At 50.9% G+C, this 22,047-nt stretch overlaps 1 protein-coding gene across 6 annotated transcripts in view; it reads right to left on the bottom strand.

The window, feature by feature from the left end:
• Positions 1–238: 238 nt before the first annotated feature.
• The window catches only part of LOC144152880 (uncharacterized), a 350,752-nt gene continuing 328,943 nt past the window's right edge, over positions 239–22,047 (bottom strand). For 4 of the 6 annotated variants that reach the window (XM_077684404.1, XM_077684405.1, XM_077684406.1 and 1 more), the window contains 4 exons: positions 15,657–15,923; positions 10,985–11,188; positions 8,812–9,148; positions 4,117–7,962 (listed from right to left, as the gene is read on the bottom strand). In XM_077684404.1, the coding sequence (XP_077540530.1) occupies positions 5,945–7,962; positions 8,812–9,148; positions 10,985–11,188; positions 15,657–15,923 (2,826 nt within the window). In that variant the 3' untranslated portion in view covers positions 4,117–5,944. Of the gene's footprint in view, positions 285–4,116; positions 7,963–8,811; positions 9,149–10,984; positions 11,189–15,656; positions 15,924–22,047 lie in introns of those variants that run through there. The other 2 variants (XR_013319246.1, XR_013319245.1) reach the window with 2 other exon arrangements.

The following is a 22,047-nucleotide window of genomic DNA, read 5'->3' as shown; positions in this document are numbered from 1 at the left end:
ACCCCACGTCGGTACATGCGCTCGGCATTTTCTTGGTATTTTTTCTGCATGTAGACGGCGCAACCAAGAGCTTAAACAGCCCTGCCGTTAAAGCTTTCTTTCCCCCATGGTGCGTGTGTTTAGCACCAGTGACGCTGTCTCGGTGGACCACCGGTTTGTCGTCAGCTGAATACAGCACCGGTGACACACATGCATGCGCTATTTGCTTACCTTTTGTCCAATATTGTGCCTCCATCTGATCAGTCACGCAGGATACTTCTCTCACCGCAGTGTATGAAATGAACCTGTTGTGATTGATGGTAGAGAAGTGTTTCACTTAATTCCCTTCTTTTATTTCTTTTTCAGAATCATGAAAGCTTAACCCCTCCCTCTCTTTTTCCTACGCAGATCAACGTGTTATTCATATCCTAATAAAGCTGCTATTTTTTAGGGAGGCGTCATAACAGCACCCCACCATGGGAGTAAAGGGGGGGGGGGCATAGGTGGCCGTAGTGTTGTAGGGGGCCTACATCACTCCTTCCACCATGAAACACTATGCCTTCCACCAAGGCGCTTTGCGGTCATGTGGTGCGATATAACGTGGCGTTTTTATGTATTCTCAACAGGTTAGTTGCACTGACGAAGCACAAGTAATGCATAACTGCTGGAGAAATGATTTTGTTTATTACTTTGTATAAACCATATATAGTATCTACAGTTCAATGACAAAACCCATACACACTTTGTGCGGCTCATTCGCCGCTGCCGCATTACCAATGTGCGCTGTCCTCACGCGCGAACAAGGAAACGCCGATGAACTTGGTGCTCCGCTCGAGAAACGCGTCATTTACACACTATACAAAATATATAACACATGCTTTGGCAATGGGGTTGTGGTGGCGTTGCATGCCAGCATCGTTCGCGCACTCTACGCTGCACCAATATTTACCATTCGAACAAAATCTCTCTGCTTTCTTGAGGAGTAGGGAAGAGGTACTATGGGGTTTTAAATCACCCCCACCCCATATCTGTGAAGTTTTTGCAAGCTTTTCACCTGCATTTCTCTGAGGATAATGAGGCAGAACACCTTTTTGCCTCCTACGTACACCTTTATACATGTTCTGGCAACGGCAGTACTAGAATATGCTGACGTCATCTTTGTACAAAGGTGTGTACAAACTTTTAACACATTTGCAGGCGTGTACAGGTGTACACAACTTGATGCAGGTGTACGCACCTTTGTACAGAGGTGTGTACATCTGCGCACAACCACGATGACAAAAAAATTCGAAAAACTACTGAAAGGCTGGTTGGCAGTTTTGATTTGAGGTTCAGAAAAAAAAAAAATTTCCTTTATTGGCTGCTTTCCTGCCCTTAACAGGCAAAAACAACATAATACTCGGATATTCAAACTATCATTTATAATCTTCATTGTAGTGGTGGTGTTTGCAAACTGCGCGTAACAGCTTAGGCATTCACCAAAACTATATACTGGTCGCGATGGTTGTTCTGTCGCTACGTATTTTACTTCGTTTTATTATTTCGTGCAGGGATAAGTGTAATACCGGGCCCTAAATTTGTGGGCGGAGGAACTGGACAGCGATTGAATTGTGGGTGCTTTCAGGTTAACTTAATAAGCAGCCTCAGTTATGGTGCTCGTGGCCTAAAGTAGATCAGGTGCTACGATAGGATTAACGACAAAAATGCAGTTATGCTCAAGTTAAACCAATTGGTTTTAACACCTGCGCTATATGAACAGTCACAAGTGCCCCTTTTGGTGTCACAATGGCACATTCCTCCCCAGCTTTTATCTAACCAAAAAGCAGCCGCCGCCTTTGCAAAGCCACGACCGTTCCGTTTGCGTGCATTCTTACTGAAGAAATAATAGGGCTCATGTTTCATTCTGAACTGCTCGGTGCAAGACCTCACTCAAACTTTACATAGGAAAGTGGAGGGCAAGTCTGTTTCAACAGGAAGCTGCTCGTCAGCTGCAACCACTCCGCTTCACTGACATTGCGCTGCGCTGCAGAAGCTGAGATGCGCGATGAGGCGCAGGCAACATTGCGCACAAGAAGATAATCCCAAGAAGGAGCGACAACGCCATCAGTTTAGAAAGAAGGCCTCGTGTGCTTCCTTCTCGCCGAACGACAAACGTCACGCAGTAGGCAGATGTCTTACAAGTTGGTCGACGTCTTTATATCTGCTGTTAAACGGCGACCAACGAGTGCGCGCTATCTCGCTACTAGCTGTACGTTTGTCACTCTCTGCGACGACCTTTGTATCAATTTGGTGTTGGAGAAGCTGCGGGCACGGTTTTTTGCTACTGGTCGCTATATTGGTCTTGCGTTTTCTGCAATACAGACGCCGCAATGAGTCCAACTTGACTGCTAAAACGTCACGTTATTTTATTTTGGTTTTCAAGGCTGCAGCTTTTCATACGCAGTCATGCCAGGAAAGGCAGCGACGACCTTTTTTTTTCTCCGAAGCAAAGTGATAAACGCATGCGATGCCATAGCATGAACAGTACACCACCCTCTCCGTCGCACAACGATGACGTGCGTGGTTATCGTTTTATGACGACCGTGACGACGCGACTGAAACCTTGACGCCTCGCCTTCTGTGTTGAAGGCGAGCGAAGGACTACATCGCCCCGTAAAACGTCACCGCAACACCACCTCGTCAGGCTTGTCCTCGGTAGCTCTAACTGCCTTATCACGTTAGGTGCTCTTTGATATATGCTCCGGTAACTTTTTTGCACCATGCAGTTCTAGCAACTCATTTTAGTAGCACTCGGTAAAAACGAAAACTGATTTATGACTCGGAACAGATAGATCAAAAGCTTTCGGCTCACAACCACAATAGCCACTCGACTCAGCAGAAACCACAAGAAACGCTGGTTTGTTGGCAATTTCAGCAGACGACAAAGCACGGACGCCTACCAAACTTTTTTTCCCCCGCCCCCCCTAATTCTAAAATATAGGTTTAGGGATAAATGGACATTATGAAACGCCCCTACGCTCTAAAAAAAACCTAACAACAGAATATTTTTTGCACGAAATTTACTTTTACGGGGCATTTTCGGTGAAAGCGGGCTTTGCTCCGAAGCAGCACACACCACTCAGCGTTTTCACTAGGGCCAGCACTCAGTTCAGTGAAACCAGAATTATTGCACCATAATGGTAACAAAATATGCATTGCATAGACAGCGTGAATTACACTTAAAAAGCGGGCCATTGCGGCAATTTTTCGGCTGCTGGTGGTACATCTGTGCACTAACGACTGCACAACATAGAGTAACCAAACTCCCCTACCAGACTCTCGTCTTCTTTGGTTGCAAATACGCCGGGGTTGTGAAGGTGCGAAATCTGCGACAAATTACTCCTCGCAGAGTCACACGGACGCCCTTTCGACTCCCTTCCGCTTTTAGAGAGTTATAGCTGACCGTTTCTAACGGTCCGCTCCGCTGCCGGCGGCCCGCTCAGCGCGACCGGAGCGTTAGCTTTTAGCTGACGCTCCGGTAACCGTATCTTCCTCGGCTGGGAATCATTCGTGTCACTGCGTGCCCTGTGCGCGTGTAAACCAAAACGTCATTCAAAGGAAATATAAGAATTGATATTTTAGGCACACAAATAAAGCAAAGTGCCATGTTTCTTGCCTTATTCCCCCCCTTCTTATGTAATTTAGTCTCTGACACGATATAATGATCCTAAATATTGATTAAAATAAGCCGTTTAACTTTCGAATAGCCAAGGCAAGGCTGTCTGTCTCGGAGGTGCATAAAAGTGGGATGGCGCTTTGGTCGACGTTTTGCACTTGCCTTCTAAAACGTCGTTGAGATGTGTGGCACCTATGCCAATTCGGAATCACTTTCGCGGTTTCATAGCTCGTGTTTCAACTGAAGAAACGGAGCTCGCGTAGCGCGCTATTGCCTCACAGGGGGCAGACATCTTAAAATTCCGCGTGATAGCGTGAGCTGCGGCACAGTAAGCGGCCCGGCTAGCCGAGTGGGGCCCCACTCCGGTATCGCCATCCGTATCGCCGCTAGCGCCCTAGCGCGCCACGCATGCGCAATGGTGCTCCCGCTCGCTATCGGAGCGGAGCGGAGCGTCAGAAACGGTCAGCTAAAACTCTATATTAGCGAGTTTTAGCTGACCGTTTTTCACGGTCCGCTCCGCTTCGATAGCAAGCGGGAGCGCCATTGCGCATGCGTGACGCGCTTGGCCGCGAACGGCATTGGCTCCGGTCGCGCTGACCGTGCCGCCGATACCGGAGCGGACCGTCGAAAACGGTTAGCTAAAACTCTCTATTACCTTGCATAGCCACGTGACAGGCGACGAAGACGAGAGACCACCGACACGTTTGTCACTTGTCTGTGCCTCATTTTGCAACAACATTATTTGCGAAGATGAAAACGCTAGTTTCAAAGCGACGGCAAGGGGAAAATGGGGATGGGGGAAGGCAGTGGCAACGGAGCCCCAGCTCGTTGCAAACACCGACGATCCGAACTTCCCACTTCGCACGAATGGGTTTTGGAAGCTTCCATTCAGACCGGTTGCACAAACATATCTAACCATCAGTCACAGCTGCATTCACTAAATAAAGGAAGCGAGCAAGCGGACAGCGTTTGAAAGTTTTGGGGGGAATTTACAGGGTCGTTTTGCATGCATGCGATCTTTTTCTAAAACTTACCCGGCGGGCGCTGTCCGCATACAAACGGCGCCGGACAGTCGCACCTGAAAGCCCACTCCGGGAGCGCAGCCGACCGCCGGTTCGCTAGGACCGACTGCGCGCCTATCAGATACCAGTTCGGCAAGTCATACGCGCCACGCTAAGGTCGAGCATCGCTAGCGCAGGCCAGTTTTGCTCTTGCCTTCGCAATGAGCGGATTGTTTTCCTTTGGCGGGAATCCATGAGTCACCCCCTGCTTTTTTGTGTGCTTATGTATCCGCGTTTACATGGCTGCGCCAGAAGCGCACAGAACCCAGTTTCTGCCGTGTCTGTAGAGACAGAGACTGCGCGGGCACAGCCATCTTGTCGAAAAACTATAGGGTGACGGTACCGGAACTGTAAGCCACGTAGATCTTAAACACTTTAATCGAGCAGTCACTGCAAGTTGAGGCGCTTTAAAATATACGGCGTTACCGTGCACCTTTTTGAACATTGAGTTGCAGGGTTCCGAGGCATGTGCTGTACAAGTCTGCATATTGTATATTTGGTGCATCATTTTGTTCGAAGGTGCAATTACTTACATTGACCTAACACCACACACAGGCACACGTGTCGAAGCGGTACAAGTCTCTTCACGCCGAAGGGGTTTCACACGCACGAGCAACATAACGATTCAAATAGTCTCTCTGTAGATTTGTTGAACACATCAGACGACAAAAATAAGGAAATTTAACATTTGACATAGGTTGAATACCCGCACATTTTCTTATGTTCTGTAGATCGTTCATGGCTCTTAATACTGCGATGAAATGGAGAACACAAACATATGCTTCTACACGGCTGCTGCACAGTCATAAAGAAGCCGCTTTTCAACAGAATAAAATGAGTTTAGATGATTTCTACACAGCATTTTCTTTCACACAATCCCTGATCAATATCAATCGAAGTGACTTTCTGAAAGCAATGTTCGCAGACATGCCCTATTCCGGAACACCTGAGGTTCTCAGGAGATGAATATGGTGGAAGACAGGGTGAAAATACAGTACATAAAAATGCAGTCAGCATTATGAGGTTAGATAAAACCCCTGTTTGCTGCCCGACATCACTGAAATGCATTGGGGAGCAGCTTACAGCGTTGAACACATGTCCTCTGGAGATGCACATGGGCTGCGGGTGATTTCGATGTTTGGCTTCTCAGTGACCGTGAACCAGACTTGGCCCAGTGAATTGATGAAAACCAAAGCACAAACACACGCCTTGCACACACACACACACACAACAGACACAAACTTGTGCCTCAGGAAATGATGCAGTTTTTGTCAGGGGCGTTCTTTTTGTCCGCAGAGCGAGTCCTGGTACGCTGTTTTGCCACAGCCAGGGCGTCACTACTGACGTAGGATATCCGTACGCCGCCGTAGGCGCGCCGCTGGGGCAGTTCGTACGGGAAGTCGTCCGAGCTCGAGCTGGAGCACGTGCTGCAGGCATCGTCGTATTCAAGTGGCGGCTCGACGGGCAACCTCCGGCTACACTGGGGCCGATCTCTCCTGGATGACACCGCGCCCTCAGACGCACTGCGGGCCCTGGCGGCACCGTCCTTGCCGCGCCTCATCCGGTGCGACTTGGGCTGCGAGTGGACCGTGATCCTCGGCGACGACGTCGACGCCGTGGCCTGTTGCTCGTCCTCGTATCCGTCGCTGGAGCTCGAGTCGTCCCGCCGGTGCCGCCGGGACCGCCGCGAAGACCGCGAACTTCCTCGGCGGCCGGAAGCGGCATCGTTGTCGCTTTCTGCCTGCCCGAGACTCGGGTCAAAGTGCACCGAGAGCATCTTGGGCGTCGTGGAATGCGGCGACGGTGCACTGCCCGCCACGGCCTCCGGAGACTCGGGGCTGCAGCAGGCTCCATCATCGTTGTCCTGCGCGTCGAAGGAGGAAGACTGTTGCTGCTGGTGGTGGTGGTGGCGATGCTGGCTGCCGCTGCTGCTGCTGCTGTACGTGGCGTGGCCCACGGAAAGGTCCGGCATGGAGAAATGCGACCCCGAAAGCCGGTGTTGATGGCTGCTGGTTTTGCTGAACGGCCCGTTCTGGATCTCCTCAACCACTTCCACGAAGACCTCGGAGCTGGCTAGAAGGGCCCCGAGCCGGAGGTCGGACACGTTGAGCGGTTCGCGCCGCCGGCCGCAGGTGGGAGTGAGTAGAACGTCTCCCGGTGAAGTCGAGGCGCTGGTCTGCGGGCGGCAGGACAATTGCCGGTGGTCGGGCGTGCCAGCCTGCTGCAGGCAGCGTGGGCTGTCGCCTTGTCCTAGGATTCCGCGCACCATCTGCGTTGGTGAAGGCATAGGTGACATGGGCGTGATTCCTGGCGGGTACCGGCCGCACGGACTTTGGGAGAGGCTCACGTGGGAGCCGGACACGGTCGACGTCGTCGCTTGAAACCTCTGCCGCAACCTGGGACTGTCGGGAGACTGCGACATCGACTGTGACAGCACGGTCTTTTGACGAGCGCCGTAAATGGATGACGACGCTGAAACGCCAGGGTGTGGCGACGACGATGCTGAGAAGCTCCTGGCCACGTTAGGCGAAAGCAGCGGTTTAGGGGGCGTCGGTGGCAGGCCGAGCGAGTACGGGGAGCCTGAAGGGTGTCCCGGTGTTTGAAGAGCGGAGGAGCTGGCTGGAGACATCAGCCTCCGCACGTTCGCGGGCGAGTTCGGTGCGAAGCCGCCTTGCCTCATCGTCGTCGGCGTCAGCGACGGCGAGGCCGGGAAATGTTTCATACGTCCGAGCGGCGATTCTGAAACCAAGCTCGTAGACTTCTTCAGGATACCGGCGGACGGTGGAATGGTGGGCAGGCCGCTCCGCACACCTTTGAGGCTTCCCGCTGGCGAAGATGGTCGCGCCTTGGGTGGCGTGTGCTGCTGTAGCTGCTTCGAACTGTGCTGAGATCCGTGAGAGTCGGGAGTGTCGGAACGATGTGCGGAGTGCGGCGAGTCGGACCGAACCGTGGCTGTGGTGTCTGAGTGTCCTTGAGACGAGGCCGAGTCGGAGTACCTTTGGGAGACCGGGTCTTCTACGTAGGAAAGGTCGTCCTCACCGTCACGAGGTGGGCCGGTGGTCGGAAGAGGCGGGACGGGGGAACCAGCCACCGCGAGGTCTTCGAAAGCGAGCGGCGGTTGCTTCCGCACAAGAAGAGGGCTCTGACGGATCGTGCTGTGTCGGCTGGGAGAATTCGATGCCGTGGTCGTGGGCGCGGTAGTTTGTACAAGGACCTTGCTCGAGGAAGGCGAGCCATTGCTCTTCTGAGAAGACGTCTTGGAGTCGCCTACCAAAGGATAAGACATTGCACGTTACCGTTGCAACAAGAATCAAAAGCCGCATTTTGCGGCCGGGAATTACGTTATCGAGTTCCATCGCAACATGTCAAAAGTTCGTGAGTTGTTCGGCTATGCTGCGAGCGTGTATAGCTGTATTTTTTTACGCAAACTTAGAGTGCAGCCTCTCTGTCGATACGGACGGGGTCACGAACTCCACCACATCCTCGAAACAAACAACTTGCTGATCATCATCGAAGGTACTCAACTACTGAGTCAAGTAGTTCAGCTATCTTTACCTTACACCTGGTTATGTCCACTACAGGACGAACGCCTCACCGAAAGATTCGCAGCCACGCCTACCGAGTGCCTGAAGGCCGATAGTGTGATTGTATAATTGTTGGCAGGTTTTTAGCAAATGTACTCAACCAGGGTTGCTAAATCCTTGTCTGGTGAGGACATGCTGTTTGTGTCCTAGGGAGCCTCCCCTAGCATGGTTGAACCTATCTAGTACAGCCTCCCGTGGTATCCGGAGGCGTTATATACCGCTCGATAGGCGTGGTTGGAGATCTTTGGGAGAGGCTCTCGTCCTGCAGTGGACACAACCAGGCTGGTGATGAGTTCAACTACAGAGCGTACCTGGACTTCCGCCATTTATAAGAAGCTACACGGGGTGTATTTTAGCTGCAGCTGCTGTTACCGTTGCGTTGTCAAGAATCGACAGCCCAAGCAGCGGCTTTATTGCTTCGTAGGCAGTTCGACAGCTGCTCTTCTCACTTTAAGACCTAAGCCTCCAAAAAGAGGACTCACTCATTAACCACGAAGAAGGAAAGCAGGCAAAAAAAGGAAAGGCAGCGCACCCTTGCTGCACTGTAGGGAGCAGTAGATGAGTCCCTTCCGGGGCAGGAAGGGCCTTCCGAGCAGCGACTGCCGGCAGGTGGCGCATCGGAAGCAGGCCTCGGTGGCGTGCCAGTGCTGGCCCTCGTGCGACATCTGTCCCTGGTCCACGCCCACGGGCTCGCCGCACGTGTCGCAGTACTCGGCGAACATGGTGTCGAAGCAGCGCAGGCAGTAGGGCCGCCCGTCGCGCATGATGTACCGCTGGCCGCCCAGCTGACGGTCGCACTCGAAGCAGCAGAAGTGGCGCATGTGCCACGCCTGGCCCTCCGCCTCCGTGCACTCGTCCGCGAAGATTATCTGCGGAACAGACGATGAGGTCATTCATTCCGCGCTAACCATAACCGTCTCGCTCGCTACGTGAGTGTTGCGTGGCTACTACTCGTACTCTCAGCGGCACTCCCATCTAGATGCCTTCACTGCCTCAATACCATTAAAGCTGATGACCTCCGTGACCTGATCTGGTTGCGCCCCAAATTCATACGTCCCAGAATTCTATACAATGTAACAGACTATAGCTACCAGTGTTTTTCTGCAGTAAGCCAAAGCTATGCTGCTCGCATCGACCTCCATTGGTGACGAACTGTGACACAAATTCAAGCTATCTTGCGGAGTGACCTTGACTGCAAAGCATACGGATCGACTTTGTCTTCGCGCTTTAGATATATCACTGAGCGACGGATCGACAACCGCCAAGCACTGGGAATAATGTTCCGGCAAACCTAAACATTCAACGCAAGCCAATCTATAAGCGACGAGAGTTTGACCAGGTCATCAGTGTCCGTGCACCCTTAGTCTCTACTATGCCAAGAATGTTGGCGGGAAACAAAGAAAAAAATGGAGGAAGACGCGTAAGACTTGAAGGTAGCGAAGCTGTACTCAACCTTCACGACCATCACGACGGCTTATGTCCACGATTGCTGTTGTTGTTGTTGTTGTTGTTGTTGATCCTGATAATTAATGGCGCATACCCAATCAGGGGATCGGCAAACAACAGAGGATTGTAAAAATGAATGGTACTCTTATCAATTCACGACACGCCTAGGAAGGATAATTTAGATCAGTTGGTTTTGAAAAGAAAAAAAAACTGGAAAATTAAAGCGAGGATGACCAATCTCAATCATAAAGAGAATCGTTTAGAATTTTCAATGTAGCGCAGGAGAGCAGAGCATACATCCCGGCGGCAAAACCCCGTTTCGGATGCCCCGAAGGATAGTATAGCCGGCCCTGTTAGTGGTATCCCCAAACTGCAAAGCGGCACCTCCAGGGACTGACGTCTCAGTTGGGAAAAACGTCGGCATGTCAACAGGTAATGTTCGACAGACTCGTCTTCGTTGCAATAGCTACACAGAGCTGTTGGCGCCAGACGAGACCTGTGCAAGTACCTATTTAACTGGGGTACTCGACAACGTAAGGCTGTGATAACCACCTCTAAGTTGCGTGAAGGGCACCATTCAGGTTTCCATGAGAATTTAAGATGATTAAATTCACTTAATGACAGTAAAACCGATTCTTGCTGTTTTCGGAGTTTCAGCATCCTACGGTACCTAGCTGCTGTTATTAAAGGTGTCGGCTCTACGACGTCTACTACAGGACCAGAAAGTGCTATCCTTGCTAGAGAGTCGGCTGTCTCGTTGAATGTGATCCCCGCATGACCAGCAACCGATTTGCTTCTTCTTCACTGCAGCAACGACCTTTACCCCATTGTTGCTGGTATAAGTGTCAGCTTCCTTCCTTTTTTATGGAAGTGATAATCATTGGACATCACCTTGGAGGGCGTACACTATGACGTGTCTTTCTCGTTCCCAGCAAGTGTTGCCACGATTACGGCGAACGCTGGAATTTTTTGCCAATCTTGACCAATTTCTCTAAGTGGGTATGCTTGGCTCGACAAATGTGCGCCGCGGGGACGCTAGGCGGTCGCCGCGAGGCACGCACGCACGAGCGCTCGGCATTTTCTTGGGTTTTTTATCTGCCGTGCGGTTGCAGCGAGGAACGCGCCCACGTGCGCACGCTCGGCTATTTCTTGGTATTTCTAACTGCGGACACGAAGAATTACGATTGGCTAAACAGCTTCGCTGTTGAAACTACCCGTGGCTACATGTGCATAGGAGACCTTTTAAGGCGTGCCCATACCTCATCGCAGGCGGAGCAGCGCGGCTTGAGGCTCTCGGCGTGGTGTCTGCCGCAGTACAGCTTTCCCTCCCGGTAGAAGTAGATGAGGTCGACGAGCAGCTCTCCGCACGTGCAGCACGTGAAGCAGCCCGGATGCCAGCCACAGTCGGGGCCCGCCCGAGAGGCCAGCACGCACATGTCACCCCCGGACAAAGGCTCTTCGCACTGCAAGAGACATGGCGCCGGGATCTTTCTCTGTTAGGGGTATGGGAACACGGGGCTTTGCGCGCGCTACCACGCACGTGCCATGACTGAACATTGTACACGGGCGCGTGACAGAAGCAAGCCGTGTGCTGAGGAGGTGATAAGGGGAATTGGATTTAACTCAGTCTAGCGTTTAGGCACACAGTGCCTGTGCATGATTTTGTACTCTTCCCATCACACATCCTTTCTTCTGCCAGACGCTCCTCATTCCTTAGACAGGAGTGTTATGTTACTCCACACACACACACATCCTCCCAAAGGTGTGGATCGCCATTTTGTGACTAACGCACAGCATGTGCTGATGATCGACACCCGTGTCACACGCCGAACTTCAGTGAGGCTTCCTTCAAGGACTAACCATAATTCCAGCCTCATCGGCAAAGGACTAAATCCCACCGACACGAACTTAGATCATTTAGACGGAGAGAGGAGGGTGGGAAGGCAATCAAAGCGCTGAAAACATTGGTGAAGCCTCCGAAACCAATCTTGCACATTTTATTTTTGTAGTTTTCCAGCGCCAAATGCCAACTGCCAAACAAGAACCTGACCGTTCAACACCTGCTTGGGGAGTCCACCAGCTCCACGCAACACATGTCCGAGCCAACAGCCCGACTTTAAGAAACGAAGCCAGGCAGCGAGAGACAATTCAAACTTCCTTCCAAGAAATAGAGACTGGCACGACCTGATTCTAAGTTATTCTCGGAGAACTCCGACCGGGAGGGGGGTTCGATCTGCAGAAGGATATTGATAAGAACTAAAACATTCATTCGGTCATTAATCCGGAAAACCACGAGCATTCTATGCTGAATTTCAAGCGAACGCCGCGCTCCTCAAGCAGTCTTCGAAACTGAACGACGATCGACAAACGGCGATAGTACTTTCTTTTCTCGTCTCATATCACAATAAAAACGAGTGCACCAAAATTTATGAAACGAAAAGGTACGCCGAAATATTAAATTTCAATACGCTTGGAACGCACGGATTTAACACGTATTAAATTTAGTGACACAAGGCAGGGTTAACACATCCCCGCTTACTAACAAATTCGTGGATTGCTAAAGGTCGTGCAAAGCGGAGAAAATCGTGACGCCCGTCTGTCACACCCGCATGGCTCGTAAAACTCCAGATGGATATAACATCAAAACACGTAACGCAGAAACTTTGATAAGCAACGCTGAATGGTCATTTTATGCAGTTTCTTCCAAAGAGATTTAACATGAGTCATCAGAGCTCCAGTACAAATAGCCAGCCTCGGAGGAGCAAACAAACAAAAACAATTCAATTGGACACGATCGAGTCGTGCCTCGGCTCCTTTCATCTGTCGGCTTCAAGGACGGCTAGACCTCGACGAAGGGATAGGCGTATCGAATTACGGCCTCGTTTTCAACAACGTCAACTTCCGCAGCGACGCATGCAAACACCGGGAAAATGAAAATATTGAACCACCGGGTGGGTGGAAAGAAGCCGAACCGCTTAGGGTCGACGAAAGAAAAAATACGAACATATACACCTCCGATGAAAACAGTGTAAGAAGTTTCGTTTGACTATACAAGTGGCGGCCGCAGCACTCTGCACACATACGTGGGAACACGCACCGCGCCCTTCTAGGAGGCGGACGAAGCGAAAGTGAAGGAAGGAGCCAAGGAAGGGGGTGAGAGGGGCAAAGGACTCCTTCCTACCCGTGTTTGCGGAGCGCTTCGTGCGTCCGCACCGCAAGCTGCCTACGCGCGGCTCACTTTGCGCCCACGTCTGGCCGAGGCGCTGACAGCAGGGTCACGCTTTCTGAGGCGCGGCTTCTAGCACCGCACACAGTCCGCACTAAGTAGAAGCCCCTTCTCGAGGACACGGAGGTTGAACGGGTGTCGGCACAGGTGCGTACGTCACGGGAAGCACACACGGAGGGGAAGAAACGTCTCGTGGGATGGCCAGCCATGAAGCCTACGTCGTCTGTCGTGGAGACAGCGCGGGAAGAACTGTGGAACCGCCGAGGGACGCGTCATGGCGCGACTGAAAAGGACGCTTTCCGCGTGCGTCGTGTGCGTTCGTCCTGGGACCCGCTGTTCTATCGACCGCTCACGGGCCGCGGGTTACCCCGCTGCTGCCACGAGCGATTGTATGACTCACGGTGGCAGGGCGACGCAGAGGGGAGGATAAGAGCGCACGGTTCCAACCCGCGGCGCGGGGTTATGCGATGTACAACACTTGGACCGGAGGTACGCGCGCGGAGCCGTCGGTGTGCATCAGTGACGATTCCTGCCAGGAGATCTCAATACACGGATAGCTGTGGATTTCGCAAGCCTCAGTTGAAGCTTTCCAGTTTCCTTCGGCTCATTAAACGTTAAAACTTACAGAGGATAAGATCTCGCTACTTAGGTGGTCTGAAACTAGACCAGCTGGCATCGGACAGAGTCGGCGCAGTGATAAACCAGCTGAGGAAAGACGGATCTGCAGTCACTACACCTCAGCCGCAAGGTTGATAATTTTTTTCGACTTCAACAACCTGCACAACCACCACGAAAGAAAGAAAACGAGAAATAACGCGGCAAAGCATTTATCTATGGGTACATCAGCTCAACATTTCAAGCCGAGTGGCCCCAATCTGCTGTAACCTGGAAAGCAAACCTTTCCCAAACGAGCGCTTTCAGAGCGTCCAACCTACAGAAAAAAAAAAAAAAAAGAAAGAAAGAAAAACATACAGTTCGCCTGTTGCCTTCGTTTAACTTTCTCACGTAGCGGTGAAAGCGAAGGGCGTTGGGCACAGGGTATTAATACCACCCCAGATTCGAACCCCCTGTTCATTTATGCACACGCTGCCTCCAGCCTGTCGGCCCACTTTTTCGGGGCAACTATAAAATACCCCCCTCCTCTTCCTCCACGCGATCATCTAACACCCGACACATTGGCGTCTAACGCCCTTTCCCTCATCCACCCTCCATCTCTCTCCTCCCGTCAGCCCTGCTCCCGCATGCAGGCAATATATAATCCGACAGAACAGACAAATGAATTCGGGGCTTCCGCAATGCATTGATGGCAGGCCGCAAGCCCGTCGGGGTGAGAGCGCGATAACGCCGGCGGGACGCACAGGTCGACCCTGTTGCCGTTGCTGCCGCGTCCTCCCCGTGCGATATCCCGGCGCGATCGTAAAAGGAGGAGTGTACACAGGACCCCACGAAACGTCGACATGACGCGGCCCCTGGCACGGCGGCCAGCGGTATACGCGATTTCGAGAGCCCGCCGATGGGCGCACAGATTACGTCTCAGCGGAATGTCACGTGGATATTTTTTGTACCTTGCAATGCGCCCATGTGGCTCCTGCTTTGTATGTTTTGGTTTCGTTACCGACAGTTTGTTCTCGTCTATGAAACCCCTCTCCCCCAACGTGCAATGCACAGAACGCTACGTGGTTGCGGTAGGACTCAGAAATTACAACCAGTCGAGTTAACTGCGCAACTGAAGTAAGCAGGACCAACTATAACTAGAGATGTGTGACGAAGTAAGAATTTTTTTCTACCACATGAGAGAACAGGAAGAAAGAAGCAGACAGACGGGTATCAAGACGTGTAAAGAAGCAGCGCCGTGTGTCGTCGTTCCTTGTCCCGTCTTTTTGCGCTGTTTTGAATTTCAGTTCGTATGCACCAACTAGCCCAAACCACCGTTCTAACGCGGACAGAACAACGTTCTTTCGTGCATCAAAAATGTCTCGCAATCGCCACTACGAATTAGTCCACATTGACGTTTTGACAAGTGACGAATATCAGCAGGAGGAATCTTGGCACAGTAAAACCCGAAGGCAAAGCAGAATAGCTCCAGTCAATTACAAGTGGCTACAGGCACGTAGAATGTCAACGTGAATAAACTTGCCTCCAGAGCACCATATGCACTTAAATTTAGGTACTCTGTATAAGCATGATAAGCCGCCTCGAAAACTAGGATGCAGGTCAGTCTAACCTCGCCCGCTTGACATCGAAAGTGAGGTCCTATTGCAAAAACGTGGACTAATGGCGATGCAGTGCACGCAAACTAGGGTGCCACGAAATCACGTGCATCATTACTTTCCACCGAACCTTGGCGGCGACGGGAAACGTTGGCTTCTCCGCAGACCTACTGCTATTGAGTTGGCTTCTCTGCGCATCGAACGAGCCATGCAGGCAAGCCAAACACAATCCCGAAACTTTTGGCGGTGGTGTGAAACGCTGGCTCTGCTAAATAACACGTATACATCCTTTTGGCTTCTCCGAAATGCTAGCACTGTCAAGTTGGCTCCTCTGCACATTACCAAATCCGTGCAAAGAAGCCAAACACAATACACGCTCATGGGAAAGACGGAGCTCATTTCTTCCCCCTGCAGGTAGGTGACCCCGATCACCTTTTCGAGGCACACCAGAAAAGGAGAGGAGACAGGGCGGGCCGCTATGATCACTCCACTCACGTTCCGGCAGGCGCAGGGTGGCAGGGTGGCCGCTGCCGCGTTGACGGGTAGCTGCCGGACGGATCCCCTGCCGAGGGCCTCGCGCTTGCGCTGTCCCGAAAAGAGGCGCAGTTCGCGGCGTTCCTCCTCGCAGAGGCCGTTGCAGTAGCGCACCTCGGAGTCGTGCGGCGGCAGCTGGTGCAGGAGCTGCCGGATGCGGTACTTCTCGCCCACGCTGTTCACGTACGGAACCTTGTCCTCGGGCAGCGACGAGAAGTACAGGTGCACCTGCGAACACAACAGGGGCGCGCATGCGCAGTCAGCACACCACCCTGTCGACTGCGCCACTTGCGCCACCGCTAGCACAGTCCAGTAACAAAATTGCGGATGCAGCGCAAAACTCTTGACGATGGACTGGGTGGACTTGACGAAGGGCTTTGGGTACGACAAGTTCCGCGCGGGTGTCGTTGAGGCAGACACCGACAAGGGATGCTAAATGAGGCTTAATAACTGAAGGACCTATTCGCTGTCACGTTGGATGTACTTACGCTAAAGCTCCGACCATGGCGATATTCTGCTAAGGGCCTGTTTACATCCTTAAAACACCCGTGGACATGCCTTGGCACTCCGTGACAAATCATTGCGGTCGGTAGGGCAAAGTAACCCAGAGGCGAGAGCAGGCATGCGACGTGACTTAGTTTCGCTGTGACACTACGCAGTAAAATCACAGCGTTTTCGCACTGCGCGATATCACAGCGCAGGCCAGTATCAAACTGCGCACTCCTTTCTAACGCTGCGCCGCGACATGCTGTCATCATCATAGCGGTGCCGACAACGCTCACATTGGACCAATCACAGTAATAACTGCCTTTACCCCCTTAGCAACATAGATGCTAAGTTTTCGGTTATTCGCGGCCCGCAAAGCGAAACAGTGGGACAATTATCTTCAAATAGGTGTGTCGCCACGGGCAAATAGAGAAAACTGGGATAAAAAAAGCCGTTACCATGTCCAGTACTCTGAAATGACGTGATATACGCATGTTCAGTTTCCATGCTCAGGACATCCCATTTTACTTTTTAACTTCGCAGCTACCCTATTGGCCACTTGAAGGTCTCATGTGTCCAACTTACGGAGTGGGAAGGAAGCAGTGGAAAAGAGACGACAAACATTCTGCGAGCATGACCGTCTACAGACGACAACAACCGCTGACGCATCATGCGGTAAGGATGCATGTACTCGAGGCCCAAAATGGGCGCCCGCATAGGCCGGTCCCACCCGGAGGTATAGCTGCTTTCAGCCCACAGTCGTAAAGATCGCCGCTGACTGGACGTGCCGGGAATGCAGCACACGGGCGTTGCGAGACGACAGGCAGCGGCAGCGTTTGTCGGCATCAGCATGCATTCCCCAACTCATGGCACTATAAAACGCTGGGAAGACCACATATCGGATCGCACGCGTGCGTCGCCTCGTGGTCGTATAAACAGAGCTGCTCTAGCTGCATGCACATTCCTACGGGAGGACTCGCTGCGGTTCGAAGACACGCGATCACGACGGCCAGAACCATCGAATCAGTCTCTTTTCCACATAACAAACGGTCACGACTCACGAGGAACGCCATTCGCAAAGTGTACGCGAAAGGACAGGGGATCCTGCGATGAGGCGGTTGCCATGCATGCATGCATGCAGCTGTTATCTACCGTTGGAATAAGGCCGCATTTATGTGGTGTTCTCCATTCTGACATGAAAGTCTTGGCGCCGCTGGGCACGGCAGGACGCAACCGAGGAACGCATGATAGAAGGCTGGTCAAACGCATCAGCACATCCTGCTTCCGCTATTTTCTGTCCGTGGCAGTGTTCAATGTCACCAAACCCCTTCTCTTCTCCCCCACCTAAAGCAAACTAATTAATGCGCGAGCATTAAATGACTCATTAGTCGAAAAAGCCGCCATCGCCGTCAGCGCAAAGCGGCACATGGAGAACGTCTAGTGGTTAGACGGCACTAACATTAGAGACAAAATCAAACAAAAAAAATTGTGGTTGACTCCTCTGTCATAGGAATCGTAAAACACGAAAGTGAAATGTGCAGCGAAATCTGCAGCTGAGCATGATTTGCGGTTCGGCGGCTGTCTAGAGGGTGTGCTTGGCAAGCGACGTCCTGCTGGCGGGTCGCGTCGGTAAAGGTGTACTGGCGTCATTTCCGTGACGGATATGACGTCAGTGAAATCTTGGTGTATCCCGGCATAAAACACTTTTGTATTAAAATATAAAACCCGAAAACAAACAACGTAAGTATAACGTACTATTTGGTTCTAAAGGTTGCTTCCCCGTAAGAAGACCCCGTGTGCAGGGGTGCACCCTTTACAGGCCGCTTGCTTCGTTCTACTGGCGTAACTTCCGTGACGGATATGACGTCACTCGAATGTTTGTGTCTCCCGGAATAAAATACTTTCGTGTTAAAAAAAGGCGCACGCGGCTACGCAACGCCTGGGCATGCGCGGATTTCAGCACGAGCGCCACGGAGCACTCCATTAGAACTGTCACCGCCGAAAAAAAAAGACCGCCACGGGTGGGAGCGGGGTGCCGCCATGCGTCGGCTGGACGTCATCTACCGCTGCTTCTCCCAGCGGCGCAGTAGTCTCCACTTTCGCGGCGCATCGCCCACTCACTGCAGGCGCTGCGGCCGCTCCAGCTCCCCTCGGATCCGGGTAACACGTCCGCTCGCCCAATAGACATTCATGCTTGCATATTAACAACTAATAGGATGTACATAAGATTAAGTGCTTCAGGACTTATTTGAGCATGCTTTATCAAATAAGCCCTACACTGTTCATGGGCGCTAAGAATTATTTTTAGAAGTAGTTGAGGTCGCCCTGCGGACGTCACTTTTTACACTTTATTTTGCACACACTTATATCTCCCTGAACCCCTGCCTCTTTAATGTAGCTGAGCACAGGGCAGATCCCAATTCATCTCTTTGCTTTTCCGCTTTCTTTTTTCCAACCCTCCAAAAAAAAAAAAAAAAAAACGCCACAGTCCAGCATAATGAATATCGTCCCTGACTAAAGAAAGCTGAGAGAAGCGCGAAAGCTTTCTGACATCAAAAGTGCATCCAAACCTTCGCTGAAAGTGCGGCCAATCATCGTCAAACCCTCAAAGACCCAAATCGCAAACGAAGAGCGAACCCGTGCGAAGATTTTTTGCGCACTGAATAAACCCATCTACGAAAGAGCTAAATGTATACCGACACGGGGTAATTATGAGATAAAGGTTGCACTATTGCACTTGTGCATTGTCTTATCTAGAACCGTTTCTTTTTCGCGATTCTCAAGTAACCGTTTTGACACAATGGAAGCCCGGTTTCACGGGCACTTTTCGGTCGACCAACCGGTCTATGGGGAAATGCATTATTTTGTTGGCAAACGCCATCGGTCCCAATAAGAAAGCTTTCGCTTTAAAAGCACGCGTGCATAGCCGGCACGTTTTTCCTTAGACTAAAATTGCTACACTAGCTACGCCAGCATGGGTTATAAGCTGCATCTTAGTGCAAGGCTATGTTTTAACAACGTGGGAATCTTTCACGTGCACTGAAGTTGCTAACGAAAACGTTTTTTTTTTGTCTTTTGCCTCAATCAGAAAAGCAGCAGACGCGGGAAATTGATTCCAACGCTTAGCTTCCGAGACACCCCGGTGGGTACTAAATTTGATTGATTGTAGGGTTTAACACGCCGACGCAACGTAGGCGATGAGGCGCGCCGTAGTGGAGGGCTCCGGATTAATTTTGACCACCTGGGGATCTTTAACGTGCGCCGAGTGGGTACTAAATTGCGAGTCGGCATTTACATAAGAGACGACTTACCGACTGTGTTTCTAATTCGCAATCTACAGGCCAACAATCGAGAACCTTCAAAAAAGGGTATTCGGAGCCTAAAGTTAAATAGTGCCTTCTTTCCGAGCACCAGTATTTCTTCAGTCATCCGTAATCCCCTAATTCACGTGGAAGAAAAGCAATTCGTCCTGGGGCAGCCACTACACTTTGGTGGTATGGCCAGCTAAAACTTCCGGGCGCTTATCGAAGAAGCGAGAACGATATCCACCCGACGTCCCCCTCGTTTTTTGCGACTACTTTGTGACGGCAACCGCTCAACAAGCCACATGCCTCAAGTACGGCGAGGAAATTTAGAGATCAAGATAAAACGCGCGAAAGTTTAGTGCACGAAACGATCAAATGTTAAAAAAGGAGGAGACATTTTTCTTCCTCTCCACGACAGGCAGAATAATTAACAAGGCACATTAGGACAGATAGCCGCGTAAAAAATGATAGAAAAAGAGAAATAAAGTCCGCCCGCAAAGAAAGGAATTCACTACAGGCAAGTTTCCAGGGAAATAAATTTGAGCTAAGAGACAGGACTGCGTGATCGCTTTCGCCTTCACATAGAAGAAAAAAAGAACCGAAACGTCAGGCCCACGAATTTATCGCTCCACGTATACATCAAAGTCCTGGGTGGCTGACCAGCGCCGTCTCGATTAGAAGGCCGACGCACGCAATAGTAGACGTTATGGTAGTAGGCAGATTGAGCACTTCGTTTTGATCGCTGTCTTTGATAGGTACACTATATTATTTTAGGTAGTAATCGAAGGGAAGCGCGGAATGTGCCTATACTGCAGTGACGTTTAATGTTCCGTGCGCAGGCCTTTTAACCGCGACGGTGTAGGGCTAACATGCAACGACAGGTGAAAGCCTTGAAAGACGGCAGGCGCTGCATCGAAGAAGTAATTAGGCAGTAAAGCTCCCCCATTAGGTTTTTATATAAGACTCGGTAGACTGCAACCTTGCAGGGAGTTGCAGGTCGTGTTTTTACCCGCATTCTTAGACGCGAAAACAAAATTCCTTCATTATGACCCTTACTCTGGGGTAATTAACCGTAATGTGCGATTTTTTGCGATTCGGCGAACTCATTCGTGTTCATTAATAGGATCAGCTTGAACGGGATACGAAGGAAAATGCGTCCTGCCCTGAGTTCTGCAAACACCGTGTCCCGTATGTCCTCGGCGTTCTTCACAGAACAGTGAAGATGACCGAATTGTGACGTAGTTTCACTTATACAGTCAACGGTATATCCTGACTGCAAGCATGATATGTCGTCCGGGCTCGGTTAAAATTCATTTTTATGCTTTATGCTTTATGTGTTTTTATGCCAATGTAGTTCCGATTTGCTAGGAACAATAATGAGCACCGCAAAAGAGGCATTATTTAGTGATGTGAAACGATGTTCACCTGAGCTCACGGGATTCTGAACTAGTCAGCAAAACGCGTAGTCCTGTGAAAGGCTGCGTAATCCCTCCCTCCCTTCCTGTATCATCCCTTTCCTTCCCTCCATCACTTGCTCGCTTTTACTGCTATTAGCAGCGAAGCCCCTTAGGGTCTGGGGCTGTTGGTGTCTCCTGTAGTCGTCGTAATCGTCGTCTAATGTAGTCCCGGTACTAAAACACAGGGAAACTTGTTTTTAAGTTTCGCGCTAGAACGTAACGCGTACTAAAAGAACCACCGGGACACTCGTTTACGCCTCGCGCTGGAACACTTCGTAACGCGTACTAAAAAAACACCGTTTACGCCTTCGTTCACGCCTCGCGCTAGAGATCTTCGTGCTTCAAAGACAAGAGACTTTTACATCGAAGCTGTATACCTCTACCCCCCCCCCCCCCAACGGTTTCATCTCCGTGTGCAAAAACACCAAGGCGCCAGAAAACACTTGTACACAGCACACTTCACCCCTCCCCAGGTTTCACGTGAATGACGATGGCCCGGAATGTTTTTTTTTTCTTTTTTAAACACACTGCAACGACACAAATCATGCAGCTCAAACCTCTCTATCCACAATAAAACGCGGGCCTGAAAAAACTTGGCTGTGGTGCGTGGAATAAACACTACATAGTACGTCGAGTTACGCTCACTATGACCTGAAACTCTCATTAACATCATTCATACGATAATATCGCCGTAATGATCCCTGCAGGCTTAAATCTCAGTATCAGATTTAATGCCTTAGGAGGCTTTGTACCTAACACGCACTTGCTTTTGACGCCATAATTTCCGTCGAAGCTTTAAATACAGCTGTAAATGGCAATGGCGTTGTATACACTGAGCGCAACTGTGCTCCACTTCAAACAAGTGCCTATACAGGCTTTAGTACTACGCAAATAAAACGCCTAGAAAGGCTGTCTTCCTAAATGGATAGATGGGGCACAATTACAGCAGAGCAAGGAATTAACCGTCAGCCTCTGGGGAGAGTACCGCCAATGTTGAGTGAAAAGTTTTCCCCTTCGAATTTGTGAGATCCCATTACGTTGCTCCCTTTAGAGCAACGTGCTTGCCACCGAGATCAACCAATCGTACGACCGACCGTTCACGTT

This window comes from Haemaphysalis longicornis, unplaced genomic scaffold (assembly GCF_048455015.1).
Source record: "Haemaphysalis longicornis isolate Haplotype H1 unplaced genomic scaffold, Haemaphysalis longicornis Haplotype H1 scaffold_9, whole genome shotgun sequence".
Classification (NCBI taxonomy): domain Eukaryota; kingdom Metazoa; phylum Arthropoda; class Arachnida; order Ixodida; family Ixodidae; genus Haemaphysalis; species Haemaphysalis longicornis.
Note: the sequence above shows the minus strand (reverse complement) of the source record. Positions and strands in the feature narration are given on the sequence as shown.